Source organism: Hydra viridissima, unplaced genomic scaffold, assembly GCF_058129835.1.
Source record: "Hydra viridissima isolate aposymbiotic clone 2 unplaced genomic scaffold, HvirCarnegie_v1 scaffold_2, whole genome shotgun sequence".
Taxonomy (NCBI): domain Eukaryota; kingdom Metazoa; phylum Cnidaria; class Hydrozoa; order Anthoathecata; family Hydridae; genus Hydra; species Hydra viridissima.
This window is the reverse complement of record NW_028324301.1, coordinates 27432054-27447243: the sequence shown is the minus strand read 5'-3', so window position 1 is coordinate 27447243 and position 15190 is coordinate 27432054. Positions and strand designations below refer to the sequence as shown.

Below are 15190 nucleotides of genomic sequence, written 5' to 3'. Positions count from 1 at the left end.
AGAGAGATTTTTCAAAGAAAGGTTAGCGCAGCTTTCCTCTTTTAACATTAGCTTATGTAGCTTGACATCACAGAACACAAAAAGATAAAATAAAATATAAGACAAACGTAAAATGAAAAATAGATGTAGCTAAAGTTAGGCAGCATAAAAAACCAACAACATAATAATCTACTAGGCATGTTTAAATTGAATTAAATAAAATCCTTTGCGCAAAAATAGGTATGTTAGAGAGTAAAAGCGCATAGAAAGCCTCGCTACTTTGCTGTGAAAGAAGTGGATGACTAGATACAACTTTTTAAAATCCTGTGCTATCTCTATCGATTAAGGTAGTTTTCGAAAGATTTTTCAAAGCAAAAATAGCGTAGTCTTTCTCTTTTAAATCTAGATTATGTCTAAGGTAGTTTTTGAACAGCTTTTCAAAGAAAGGTTAGCGTAGCTTTCCTCTTTTAAGTTTAGCTTATGTAGCTTGACATCACAAAACACAAAATTCAAAAAGACAAAATAAAATATAAGATAAACGTAAAATAAAATATAGATGAAGCTAAAGTTAGACTGCATAAAAAAACAACAACGTAATAACCTACTAGAATCTAATAAAACCCTATGCACAAATGTAGGTATGTTAGAGAGTAAAAGTGCATAAAAAGCCTCGCTACTTTGTTTAAGGTAGTTTTTGAATAGTTTTTCAAAGAAAGCTTAGCGTAGTTTTCCTCTTTAAAGTTTGGCTTATGTAGCTTGACATCACAAAACACAAAACACTAAAAGGAAAGGTAATATAAAAGTTAATCGTAAAATAAAATGTAGGTGAAATAAATGTTAGGCTGCATAAAAGAAAAAAAAAATCGTAACATAATAATCTTCTATATATGTTTGGATTGAATTAAATGAATTCCTTTGCGTAAATATAAGCAAACTAGTGAGAAAAAGTGCATAAAGAGCCTCGCTACTTTGCTGCAGAAGTAGTGGATGACTATATGCAATTTTTTAAAATCGTGTGCTATCTCTATCGATTAAGGTAGTTTTCGAAAGTTTTTTCAAAGTAAAAATAGTGTAGTTTTCCTCTTTTAAATCTAGCTTTTGTCTAGGGTAGTTTATGAATAGATTTTCAAAGAAAGGTTAGCGTAGCATTCCACTTTTAAGTTTAGCTTAAGTTGCTTGGCATCACAAAACTCAAAACTCAAAAAGAAAAGATAAAATATATGATAAACCTAAAACATAATATAGATGAAACTAAAGTTAGGCTGCATAAAAAACCAACAACATAATAATCTACTAGGCATGTTTAAATTGAATTAAATAAAATCCTTTGCGCAAATGTAGGTATGTTAGAGAGTAAAAGTGCATGAAAAGCCTCGCTACTTTGTTAAAGGTAGTTTTTGAATAGTTTTTCAAAGCAAGTTTAGCGTAGTTTTCCTCTTTTATGTTTAGACTATGTAGCTTGACATCACAGAACACAAAGCTCAAAAAGGCAAGATAAAATATAAGTTAATCGTAAAATATAGATGTAACAAAGTTTAGACTGCATAAAAAACCAACAACATAATAATCTACTAGGCATGTTTAAGTTGAATTAAATAATGTCCTTTGCGCAAATATAGGAAAGTTAGAGTAAAAATCCATAAAAAGCCTCGATACTTTGCTGAAGAAGAAGATGACTATATGCAACTTTTTAAAATTGTGAGCTATCTATATCGATTTAGGTCCTTTTTGAGTACTTTTTCAAAGAAAAGTTAGCGCAGTTTTCCCCTTTTAAGATTAGATTATGAAGCTTGACATAACAAAACACAAAACTAACAAAGGCAAGATAAAATATAAGGTAAACGCAATATAATGTATAGATGAAACTAAAGTTAGGCTGCATAAAACAAACGGGTAACAATACTCTTCTATGTATGTTTACATTGAGTTAAATAAAATCCTTTGCGCAAATATAGGTATGTTAGAGAATAAAAGTGCATAAAAAGCCTCAGTACTTTGCTGTAGAAGAAGTGGATGAGTAGATACAATTTTTTAAATTTGTGTGCTATCTCTATCGAATAAGTTAGTTTTCGAGAGTTTTTTCAAAGCAAAATTAGCGTAGTGTTCCTCTTTTAAATCTAGATTATCTCAAAAATAGATTTCGAATAGTTTTTCAAAGAAAGGTTAGCGCAGCTTTCCTCTTTTAACATTAGCTTATGTAGCTTGACATCACAGAACACAAAAAGATAAAATAAAATATAAGACAAACGTAAAATGAAAAATAGATGTAGCTAAAGTTAGGCTGCATAAAAAACCAACAACATAATAATCTACTAGGCATGTTTAAATTGAATTAAATAAAATCCTTTGCGCAAAAATAGGTATGTTAGAGAGTAAAAGCGCATAAAAAGCCTCGCTACTTTGTTAAAGGTAGTTTTTGAATAGTTTTCAAAGACAGGTTAGCGTAAATTTCCTCTTTAAAGTTTAGCTTATGTAGCTTGACATCACAAAATATAAAACTCAAAAAGACAAGATAAAATATAAGATAAACGCAAAATAAAATATAGATGAAACTAAAGTTAGGCTGCATACAAAACCAACAACATAATATTCTACTAGTTATGTTTAAATTGAATTAAATAAAATCCTTTACGCAAATATAGGTAAGTTAGAGAGTAAAAGTGCATAAAAAGCTTTACTTTGCTGAAGAAGAAGATGAATAGATGCAACTTTTTAAATTCGTGAGCTATCTCTATCGGTGTAAGGTAGTTTTTGAACAATTTTTCAAAGAAAAGTTAGCCTAGTTTTCTTCTTTTAAGTTTAAATTATGTAGCTTGACATCACAAAATACAAAACTCAAAAAGACAAGATAAAATATAAGATAAACGCAAAATAAAATATAGATGAAACTAAAGTTAGGCTGCATACAAAACCAACAACATAATATTCTACTAGAAAAGTTAGCCTAGTTTCCTTCTTTTAAGTTTAGATTATGTAGCTTGACATCACAAAACACAAAAAGGCAAGATAAAATACAAGGTAAACGTAAAATAAAATAGAAGTCAAACAAAAGTTAGGTTGCATAAATACAAAAACTGCATTGCCAAAAATAGAATTTGTTGTCTAGAAAGACCTTTTAAACTTTGTTTCTTTCGTTTTTTGACTTAGTGAATCGCGATCTGGTTTTTCTTAGGCGCGCTTGTTTCTTAGTTGTTTTTTTTGTAAAGAAACTTTATTCAGACGTTTTTTTTTACGCAACTCCTTTAACATTATTTTTAACAAAGTATTCTTTTATACGTGTTTACATTGAAATAAAACCCTTTGCGTAAATAGAGATAAATTAGAGAGCAAAAGTACATAAAAAGCCTCGCTACTTTGCAGAAGAAGAATTGGATGGCAAGATTCGTGTGCTTTCTCTTTCGTTTAAGGTACTTCTTGAATATTTTTTCAAAGAAAAGTTAGCGTAGTTTTCCCCTTTTAAGTTTAGCTTACGCAGCTTGACATCACAAAACGCAAAAACCAATAAGGCATGATAAAATACAAGATAAACGTAAAATAAAATAGAAGTGAAACAAAAGTTAGACTGCATAAAAACAAAAAAAAAAAAAAAAACATAATATACTTCTATGTATGTTTACATTGATCTAAACAAAATCCTTTGTGTAAAGATATGAAAAAATAGAGAGTAAGAGTTCATAAAAAAGCCTCGCTATTTTGCTGAAGAAGAAATGGATGTCTAGATCTTTTAAAATAAGGAACTTTTTGATTTCTTTTTCCGAAAAATGGTTGGAGCAGTTTTCCTTTTTTAAATTTCACTTATGCAGTTTAACATCACAGGAAATATTATTTTGCTTTTTAACAAACTCTTAAAAACATCAGAAGTAATTCTAAATGCAACTCTATTAAAAGTTTTCACAGAATAACAAAACGACTTCTTTTTTTTTTTTTTAAAGATAAAAAAAAGTTTGAACTATCTTTAAATAAGAAATGTGAGAACAGTTTAACAGAACTTCTTGTTTATTATGTCTTTAGCGAAACAGATAAAAATATTTGCAAAAGCATAGATAAAACAAACTACACAAAAGGCCCATCTTTATTGCCAAACTGAACAAACTTATCTAAACTACATAAATGGTTTCACGATATTGCCATATTGAACAAACTTTTCTAAACTACCCTCTTTTTGAATTTTTAGCTTCATGTTTTTAATTTTGTCTTTAATATGGCTTTGGTAGGAGTACTTTTGCAAGACATGAATGAGCTTGTCACTGCTATGATTTGCCAAGATGCCAAGGTAATCTTTGTACGAGCAACTTGAGCTTACATCTGTAAACACGTCTTGCAAGATGTATGCCAACACCAAAGCTGCACATCGTGGAAAACTTCTGGTGTTGAACCATTCGTTGTGGCCAGGGCAAGCATTCAGCTCTTCAACTATTTCATCTAAAATTTTACAAACTCAAGTCATAACACAAATGATTAAATCAAATATTCATTTGGTTCTGAAGTAAGACAAGATTTATTCTGTTTTTTTATTTATTTTTTTTTTGTTGACCTTATTGTTTGCACTGATAGCAATAACTGGTTTTTGAAAGATTACCTAAATGGCATTGGCTAACTTCTGCTTTGTTTTCCTTTGTTCTTGGCTGAGTTGATCCTGAAATAAAATAAAACCATGTTCATTTTTCTAATTCATAAAAACCATCAACAGTTTCTAAGTGTTAGAGATGATAACAAGCTGTGCATGATTTCTAACGGTGATGTTTCTAACTTCATCATTAGAAATCGGGTAGACACAACTTTCTAAAAGTGCACTTAGCAATGATGGCTAGTTTTTGTTAACAGTTAACCATCTGAAATTGTGCAAGAAGAGGTTTGTGTTTATATATCTTTGTATAAATTAGGTTTTACATTACCGATGAGTTCTTGAGTGAAAGATGGCATTTCCAACTTGATTTTTTTTCTTCTTGGATCTTTTACTTCTAAAACATAATCAGTTTTAGTATCATTCACTTGTATAAACATTTAAGCAATCACAGAATTAGTCCTGCAACAAATACATACACACTTCTGTGTTGTTTTTTTGTTTTGTTTTGTTTTTTTTACAGCTCTAACAATAACAATAGGGCAAGGAGTTGATTTGGGCATTTTCATTTTTTGAAAGCGTGTTGAGATTTGCATAAAAATCAAAAATCAAAAATCAAAAAGAATTTACCTCTGGATGTAGAGGCAAGACTTTGGCTAAATAGGCTACCAACAGATTGAACAGCATAAGGTGAGAGCTGCTTTGCAAGAACAGTACCAGCCTGTTGGACAGGAACAGCTGAAACTGGATCAGATGAAAGAAACAAACTGGGTTTGGCCAATGTTTGCTGAAAAGCAACAAGGCTAGGAGTCAGAGGAACAGAAAAGACCTCTTTTGAAGGACAGAAAGCGACTTGCTGAGAAGGAGAAGCAGAAACAGGTTTGGCAACCACTTGCTCATTAAAGTAAACTGGAGAAAGTTTTGCATGGTGTTCAATAAAATCCGGTTCATCAGGAAATAATGTTAATGCAAGAGGAGAACAAGCTGTGCCAACAGGAACAGCTAGAGTCTGATCTACATCCATACAAACAGCTTGTTCGTTAGGAACTAGTTGTGCAAGAGCAGGGGATAGTTCAAGAACTGGACCAGCGATTGTTTGTTCAGATGGAACAGACGAAACAGGAGTTGAGGTAGGTTCACACAAGAAATCTACGGCATGGTCGTTGCTATCCTCTAAAGGAACATTGTTTTCTACAGCTGGAGAAAACGGAACCACTGTGGTACAGCTGAAAGTAGCAGCACATTCTTCAGAGTCAGAACCGGAGTCTAAATCTTCCTCAAAGATGTCCTCAACCTCATGAAAACCGTACTCCTCTGCATTAGTTTGGAGCCAGTCCATCACATCCTTCTCCTTCTTTGGTGGTCTCTCAGACTTTTCAACAGTCAAAGACTCTATGACTCCGAAGGACTGTCCGATGCCCAGGGCAAAGCGCAACTCCTCTGCAGCGTTCCACTGGGACACATAAAAGCTATCCATTGTGTTCCTGCTGTGCTTCATGTAGAGTGTAGCAAACCGCTCGCGATCTTCTTTGCTGTTGTTGGCAAAGTAAGTGGCTATCGAACCGCGAATGCAAGTGGGAGTAAGACGCTTCATGGGAATGTTTACTTGGCTTTTTCTGAAGCAGGACGTCAGGCAAGAGGAGATAGCAGAGGAACCCATCTGGTAAACAGGCACTCTAGTTGCACCGAGTGTCACACATTCGTCTTTGTTGGGTCTCATCGATGGAAAAAGGGGCCTGTAGCAGTCGCTCAACTCCAAAACAGTCTTGGTGTCTGCAGCCATGTAGTGAGAGTCGTTGACAAGAAGGTCTCTGTATCTCAGCAAATAAATATCGATCAACACTTTCAAGTCGTTCGGCACTAGAATGTTTTTGGCTCCGTACTTGTATGCTGTTTTGTAGCGCTCTTGCACAATGCAATATCCACACTCACTCTTCTCAGCAGCCATGTAGTCTCTAATGTTTAAAAGAGCAATGTTAGATTTTCTTAAACTGTTAATTACAGTGACAGAGAGCAGAAGATGGTTTCGTAGAGACACAGCATTGTCTCTAGTCGGTGTAAGAGACGGCTTTCTAATCGATTCCACTAACTGTCTTACGTATGCAGACTTGCCATATTCGTTCAGCAAACTGACATTGATGATGTTGATGCATTTTTTGCTTTTCACAAGGCTCCTCCTCAAAGAACGAAAGGGCCTCAGCACTTTTTGTAACTCCTCCACCTTGCAGCGCAAACGTCGGATGGCCTCATGAGAAAGTCCGAAATAGACATTCCTGGCTTCACTGAAACGAAACAGGAGACAAAGGTAGACAAGGCGGTTGTACAACGTGTGACAAGACATGGCTTTTGTTTGGTCAAGTTCACTCAGCTTGGAATTGAGCTGAATGTTTTTAAAGTGCATGGAAAAGTATCTATCCTCCAAAACGTTGGAATTGGTGAGAGCGTTCGGGTGCAGCGTCAGCGTGCTGTCACAACATGTCAATATTTCAACAACTGCATTTTTGTAGATCTTTGCTTGTGACAAAGTGTTGTTGTTGGCTACCACAAGCCACTTTTCAAAATCTCTGAAGAGCTCATCTGCTGACTGGTAATAAAAGTGAAAAGCATCTTTGTCCAGCTGAAACAAGAGTCTCTTATCTTCTGTCAAGACGGAGGAGTTGGAAACCAAGTGCTTTAAGGAATTAAAATCAGAGTCTAGGACGGATTCGGTGTTCAGCTCTTTGTTTTCTACAGAGGTGCAGTGGTTTGCAGAAGGAGCCTCGGACGAACCAGCAACTGATGAGGGCAAGCTTAAAAGAGGATCAGAGGAAAGAACCGGAGAAGAAAAAGAGGAGGAAGGCCCAGGAGCAGAGGATGCAGAGCCTGATGCAGACGCTTGTTCAGCTACTGGCTTAATACCAAAGAAGGCAGGTCGAATAAATTGAGGGACATAGAGCTTGTCGTTGTCGTATCGCTTTGCCTCTGCAATCTTTTGTTTGATCGTCTTGGAATCGTAGAAATGAGTCTCTTTCAAGTGTATGTCCAGTCGGTCGTAATACTTCCAACATTGCAAACAGGGGTAAGGTTTTGGACAGCCGGACTTGCGTTCGAGACGAGCATGCTGAAACTTCCTGACCATTGCAGAGTAAAAGATGGAAGCTTCATCCAAAGTCCAAGAATGATCTTTTTTAGTCAAGTGTCTTTTAATGCTTGTGGAGGAATGTTTGCACAAAGGCATCGGACAGCTAACAGCGTACCTCTTCTTGGTACCATAGAAAGGTACAACCCTGTTTACGGAGCCACACGCTGCAACTAATGCGGCCCTGACTTTGTTTTTGAGCTTTAAGTCTCTCTGTTCTTGTGACTGCCTTCTTTTCTTTTTTTTCGCTTTAGAGTTCGGAGAAGGGGCAACAACAGTGTTGTTTTCTTGTGAAGAAGACATGTTCAGGTGTTTGTTTGCAACGGTTTATGCTAAAAAAAAGAAGACAGTTAGTGAGAGTGTTTTTCTTCTGCCTGCATCCTGGAATCCTGGAATGTTTACAACTGCAGGGAAGAGCTGTGTTTTTTCGAATCCTCTGCAAAAGAGAAAAAGAAAGAAAAGAGAGCAACAAGAAGAAACAAAGTTTCCACTAGCAAATGAAAAAGAATGAGAGCAACTAGCATTACATGCATGGTGGCAGCAGTGATTGCTATTATGAGAAGGAGAATGAGAAAAAAAAAAAAAAAAAAGAAACAAATAAATAAAGAGATGGAGTTTGAGAGGATCTCGCAACCATATGACTCAAAGAAAGAAACTGTGTTGAAAAAAGGCAAGAGAGGGCAAATAGAACTTGCTAACAAGGACAAATGACAGACATAACTACAACAGTAACAACTCTCATTGCAAGCATAATAACAACAGCATCAGCATCACTGACTCAGAGAGTGTTGACATAACAAAAAAGAAAACAAAAGTACAAGCCAAGTGGGGGAACATTAACAAACACTCATTGCAACTATAACAACAACAACAACAACAGCAACAGCATCACTGACTCAGAGGGTATTGATAAAAAAAACAAGCAAAACAAAAACAAACAAAAAAACAAATAAAAAAACAAAACAAGCAAATTGGGTGAACAGTAACAACTCTCATTGCAAGCATAATAACAACAACAGCATCAGCATCAGCATCACTGACTCAGAGAGTGTTGACAAAATAAAATAGACAATAAGCAAGCAAAGTGGGTGAACAGTAACAACTCTCACTGCAAGCATAATAACAACAACAGCATCAGCATCAGCATCACTGACTCAGAGAGTGTTGATAAAATAAAACAGATTATAAAACAAACAAAGTGGGTGAACAGTAACAGCTCTCATTGAAAGCATAATAACAACAACAGCATCACTAACTCAGAGGATATATAAAAAAACAAACAAACAAACAAACAAAACAAAAACAAAAAAAAAACAAGCAAAGTGGCTGAACAGTAACAGCTATCATTGCAAGTAAAATAACAACAACAGCATCAGCAACATCATCACTGACTCAGAGAGTGGTGATAAAATAAAAACAGATTAAAAAACAAGCAAAGTGGCTAAACAGTAACAACTATAAATACAAGTAAAATGACAAAAGCAGCAACAGCATCACTAACTCGCAGGGTGTTGATAAAAAAAAAGCAACAAACAAATAAAGCAAGCAAAGTGGGTGAACATTAACACTCATTGCAACTATAATAACACCAACAGCAACAGCATCAGTGACTCAAAGGGTGTTGATAAACAAAAACAAAGGCACAAACAAAACAAGCAGAGTGGGTGAACATTAACAACACTTATTGCAAGCATAATAACAACAACAGCATCAGCATCACTGACTCAGAGAGTGTTGATAAAATAAAATAGATTATAAACATGCCAAGTTTGTGAACATTAACAAACACTCATTGCAACTATAACAACGACTACAGCAACAGCATCACTTACTCAGAGAGTGTTGAGAAAAAAAACAACAAAAAAACAAAACAAAACAAAACAGAAAACAGAAGTACAAGCCAAGGGGGGGAACATTAACAAACACTCATTGCAACTATAACAACAACAACAGCAACAGCATCACTTACTCAGAGGATATTGATAAAAAAAACAAACAAACAAACAAACAAAACAAGCAAAGTGGCTGAACAGTAACAGCTATCATTGCAAGTAAAATAACAACAACAGCATCAGCAACATCATCACTGACTCAGAGAGTGGTGATAAAATAAAACAGATTAAAAAACAAGCAAAGTGGCTGAACAGTAACAACTATAAATACAAGTAAAATGACAAAAGCAGCAACAGCATCACTAACTCGCAGGGTGTTGATAAAAAAAAAAGCAACAAACAAACAAAGCAAGCAAAGTGGGTGAACATTAACACTCATTGCAACTATAATAACACCAACAGCAACAGCATCAGTGACTCAAAGGGTGTTGATAAACAAAAACAAAAGCACAAACAAAACAAGCAAAGTGGGTGAACATTAGCAACACTTATTGCAAGCACAATAACAACAACAGCATCAGCATCACTGACTCAGAGAGTGTTGATAAAACAAAATAGATTATAAACAAGCCAAGTTGGTGAACATTAACAAACACTCATTGCAACTGTAATAAGAACAACAGCAACAGCATCACTGACACAAAGGGTGTTGATAAACAAAAACAAAACACAAGCAAAGTGGGTGAACATTAACAACACTCATTGCAACTATAACAACAACAACAGCAACAGCATCACTGGCTCAAAGGGTGTTGATAAAATAAAGAAATAAAAACAAAACAAGCAAAGTGGGTGAACAGTAACAACTCCCATTGCAAGCATAATAACGACAACAGCAACAGCAACACCATCACTGACTCAGAGAGTGTTGATAAAATAAAATAGATTATAAACAAGCCAAGTTGGTGAACATTAACAAACACTCATTGCAACTATAACAACGACTACAGCAACAGCATCACTTACTCAGAGAGTGTTGAGAAAAAAAAAACAAAAACAAAAAAAAAACAAAACAAAACAGAAAACAAAAGTACAAGCCAAGTGGGGGAACATTAACAAACACTCATTGCAACTGTAACAACAACAACAGCAACAGCATCACTTACTCAGAGAGTGTTTATAAATAAAACAAAAAACAAAAACAAGAAACAAAAATACAAGCCAAGTGGGTGATTACTAACAGCGCTAACAGCAGCAACAACAGTGTCTTTAGAAACAACAAACAAGTACAACAGCAACAACTGCTTTTACAGAGTATAACAATAACAACAACATGGCACTAACAACAACAAAAGGGGTTGGAATAAAAACCTGTAGGCAAAAGGAGAGCTGCATTCAGACAAGATCGATTACAAAGAGGCTCTTCTTTAGGACAGAGGAGAAACTGCTTTTGAGGGACAGAGGGACTTTTGTTGTTGTGGTTGTTGTTGTTGTTGTGCAGAAACCAACAAACTTTTATTGAACCGAATATAACCGAATATAACCGAAAGTCTTGTTTGCTTCTGTTTTGTGCCATCAAGAAGGGAAACAAAACATCACAAAACAAACGAAGCAAACGAAACAAACAAACAAACAAACGAACGAAACAAACAAACAAAAAAAAAAAATTAAAAAAATTAACAAACAAACAAACAAACAAACAAGCAAACAAACAAAAACAAATAAGAAAAACAGAAAACGCAGTACCGAAACCTCGCCATTTTTTATCCTTCCTCAAGCTTTCTCTGGGCGCCAAAGACCGAGAAAGTTGAGCAAACGTGACGTTGAGGGGGGGGAGGGGGGTACTTAAGGACAGCAGACCGACCAATGGCACGCTTAGGAGAGACCCACGTGAATGCTACATTTTCTTTCTATGTACGCTGAATCCGCTCAAAGTCTGGAATTTCCAGCATTCACGTGTCATCACTCCAGCCACCAGATTGGCCCACACTTTGCACACTTTCAAGACTAGAAACTCACTTGTGCTCAATTTGAGCAAAAAAAAAAAAAAACTAAGTCTCGCATGGCGACAACTTTTCCAAAAGCAAACAAAGGCAAACGAAGGCAAACGAAGAAAAAACAAAAACAAATAAACAAAAACAAAACCGAATAGGGAGAGAGAGAGTGAGTCGACTCATTTCTTTCGACTGCCTTAAACGAGAAGTCTAAAACGTTTAAAAGTTGAAAACTAAGTTTTTTAAATGAACTGCACCGAAAAAACTTTACGACAGTTTAGCTGGTTAAAAACGCAGAGGAAAATATTTTATAAAATTTAAGCGTTCTAAAGATGTCCATTTTTGTTTTTGTTTTTTTATTTTGGTTTGTTTCTGGCTGTTTCTTTCTTTAAATTCTAGCGATCGAGCATATTTGAACGGTTTCATCAACCTGTCGGCGCACGTGCTCGAGAGCTAGAACTTTGATTGCTTTTGTTGTTGAGAATTGAGAATGTCCGAGCAGGTTTTTTTATCGATTTCATCGCTTGTGGCGAGGCAAAAATCAAAACGCTTTTTGGACGAAAGAAAAGAGATTAAAAGGAAAAAAGAGAAGAAAAAAAAAACAAAAAAATAGGTTATGTGTTATGAACATTTATTTTCTCACGCGATGACGTCTAGTTTTGTTAGAGTAATTAAAATATGGTATCAAGTTTGTAATTTCTATCTTATTTTTAGTTACGGATAATTGCCAATTATGTCACGTTTAGTATACACAACGCTGTTTTCTTAATAGCAATATGATACAAACAAGTTATAAAAAAAAAAGCGTTCGCTCGATCTTCCTTAGTCAGTTGAACAAAAAGAAATTTTCACAACATATGATTGATTTGGTTGTCCTAGCAAGCTGTTTTAGCAAACGACTAGAGGTTGCAACTGTTGTTCATTGAAAACGAAAAATCTAGCGTCAGCAAGAAATTTTTGAATACATAATGTACACAAAAGTGGCACTTACAAATGAAAATGTAAAAAAAAACTGTTTACCTTGATGCCAGACTCGCAGAGATGTTGTCGCTCGTTGCTATCGACTGCGAACAGCTTTGTTGTTTTTCGAAGTGCCTCTTCATTCTACTTATAGCCGAAGTTTTGGCTTCGAAAAAAATACGAACGTCGTTAAGCTCAACGAGCTGCTTTAATTGTTGTTCGTGCGAAAACGAAATGCTTAAAACGGATAAAAGTGTTGGCGTAATTACACTTTTCGACCGCGATGCAGTTTGTCAACTCTAGCGTACTTTTTTGGCTCGTGGAGCAAAAGCCTCATGATAATAGCAAAGGCTTAAAATGTCTTAACATGTCAGCAAAGGCTTAATATGCTTAATAAACTGTGGTTAAGCTTTTGCGGTGCAGTTCATTTACAACTTAATTTGCAACTTGCTGGCACAAGCAAACGTTTATGACTTCTCGTTTAAGACAGTTGAGCGAAATCAGTCGACTCACTCATTCTCCCTTTTCTGTTTTGTTTTTGTTTTGTTTTTTTGTTTTTGTTTTTGTTTTTTGTTTGTTTTTTTTTTTTCTTTGTTTGTCTTTTGTTTAAAATGTAAAAACTCGAAAGGAAAGTTGTTGCTTTGTTTGCTTATTGAAAGTTTTCGCCAGTTGCAAGACTTAGTTTTGTTTTTGTTTACTTATTAAAATATCGAGGAAAATATTTGAGGACATCGCATTCTAATGGTGCCTTTATAACAACATCTAACGATTTAACGTTTAATGTTGTGCTCAAAAAAAAAATTCCTTTTATATCTCTCAATGGTCTCCAACGATAAAACTGCCGACCAATCGCAACGATTAAACAGCCAACCAATGGCAGCTCAATGGTCTCCAAACAAGAGACTGCCGACCAATGGCAGCTCAGTGGTTTGAGAAGTGAGATCATTCGATTTCCTTTTATTATCTCCAGTTTGAACTAGTGCTTGGCTTGTGGTGCAGAAACTAAAACTTCCCGTTTTTGTATTTTGTTTTGAATTTCTTTGCTTTGAGCTTTTTAATCGATCGATAGCTTTAGGAGAAAAGAAGAAACCCCTCTGACGAAGTCTTGCTTTTTTAAAAACGCTCAAATTTTGGCAAACAAATCTCATACGAAACGCTACTTTGATGTCAAGCTTTCGTTACTCCCTACTCCCTTCTAGCGGAGGGCGGCAAAAAGGTGTTGCATCCTAGAGCTAAAAGTGAGGAGGGAAGCAAGTTTTTTTTTCGTTTTGTTTGCTTTTTTATGTTTTTTGTTTTTTTGAGGGGGGAGAGTTAGAGGGTAAGGGGGTTAGGATTAGAGGGGGTTGGGGTTACGGTTTGGAAACCTGGGGACGAGGATATCAAGCAGGAGTTTAGTGTTAAGGTTAAAGGGCCCACGAGGGGCGTCCTTCAATTGTAAAAATGCCTTTAGACGCACGTGTCTAGTCGTCTCGTTGCATCGACCTAGAGGAGTTTTCTGATAGATCTTGCGGCTTTGGGCTCAGTTAATCGGTCTGTATCCATTGTAAACACGGTGTCTGCCGTTAGAAAATCGTTAACCAGGCGTTTGTGAGCTTTAACAACCATCCCTTTGAGTTTAAAACGAACGTTTCTTCAAAAGCCACTCGAGATGGAGGTACTCACGGAGGTTTGTTACGGTAACAACCCTGTGGTTTGCCATCTTCTTTCTTTCCGCAGCGTCGCAAACGCATCGGCCGGTCTCTTAGGTGACGAAAAAACGTCTGATCTCTCGACTGGAATGCTTAACGTACTAAGATTAGTAGAGTTAGTACTAAGAGTTGCATCTGGCCGCCGTAATTTTCTTCGATGATGTCTTGAAAATTTCGTGACGTCGTTTTCAAACCTCTAGGGTCGATTTTAACCTTCGACCTTAAAGTCGATTTTAGCCTTCGGTGTGGCTCTGTACAACTTTGCGGTGAAAAAGCTTGCGCGGAGTCTACAGTTGTATTTAGCCGACAGACGCTGGCAACGCAGAAACAGAATGACTCTTGGGCGGCGCAAACCGAGCGTTCAGCAAATTTCTAGCATTTTACGTCAAAGCGGACAATCTGCACGACAAATAAAGCTAACTTTCTCGTTGCAACAGTTAGTCACTGGATCGTTGGACGAGTGTGTACAGCTGTTTTGCGTCGAAAGCCGACCGGTGGTCGGATGCGACTCTTCTTTTCATTCGAAAATCAGAACCTGGCCATCAGTCGTGTATCACCATCGAATGCTTAATGTAGTGATTTCTCGAAACGACAAAAGCTTGTAAAACAAACAGCTTCGCTGTACTGTTGCCTAATATGTTAACGGATGGCCAGGAACAACCTTGGTCTGTAATGAATGAGTTCGTTTTTCCATTCGAGGCACTAATTACTGCAGTTTTAAAAGTCACCTAAAGTATAAGCTCATCTCTCCATTCAAGAAAAACAAGCATCAGAGTTTCGGAAAGTTTGCATGCACGACACCACCATCGATGATACTTAAACAAACAGAAAATGAATTGCAAAACAGAACCACTGAATTGCAAAACATAACAACGGACAGCTTGTAAAATGCATGGTGATGAGCTTCTTCAATCCAATCAAGGAACCAAGCATCACAGTTTCGGCAATGGTGCATGTGCAAATCAGCAAACTGTGATACTTAATCAAACAACTTCACTGTTTTGCTTAGTTTAAGAACGGATGGCTAAGAACAACCTCGTTAGTGAGTATGAAGT

General features: G+C 36.1%; 1 protein-coding gene across 2 annotated transcripts; it reads right to left on the bottom strand.

Moving 5' to 3' along the window:
• Positions 1 to 4033: 4033 nt before the first annotated feature.
• LOC149892710 (uncharacterized) lies at positions 4034 to 11312 on the bottom strand. 2 transcript variants are annotated; one of them, XM_090080122.1, is made up of 5 exons: positions 11240 to 11312; positions 5174 to 7993; positions 4875 to 4940; positions 4559 to 4615; positions 4034 to 4401 (listed from the first exon to the last, which is right to left on the bottom strand). In XM_090080122.1, the coding sequence occupies exons 2-5, from the start codon at positions 7962 to 7964 to the stop codon at positions 4082 to 4084; spliced, it is 3234 nt and encodes a 1077-aa protein (XP_089936248.1). In that variant the 5' UTR covers positions 7965 to 7993; positions 11240 to 11312; the 3' UTR covers positions 4034 to 4081. The 2 variants fall into 2 exon arrangements, with proteins under 2 accessions (XP_089936248.1, XP_089936249.1); XM_090080123.1 differs by lacking the exon at positions 11240 to 11312 and having other exon boundaries at positions 5174 to 8749.
• Between the last annotated feature and the right edge of the window lie 3878 nt (positions 11313 to 15190).

Coding starts and splice junctions, on each gene's coding strand:
- LOC149892710 (XM_090080122.1), bottom strand. CDS start 7,964: ATGTCTTCTTCACAAGAAAACAACACTGTTGTTGCCCCTTCTCCGAAC. Junction 4,941..5,173: donor TCTTGCCTCTACATCCAGAG/GTAAATTCTTTT, acceptor ATTATGTTTTAG/AAGTAAAAGATCCAAGAAGA. Junction 4,616..4,874: donor TTTCACTCAAGAACTCATCG/GTAATGTAAAAC, acceptor ATTTTATTTCAG/GATCAACTCAGCCAAGAACA.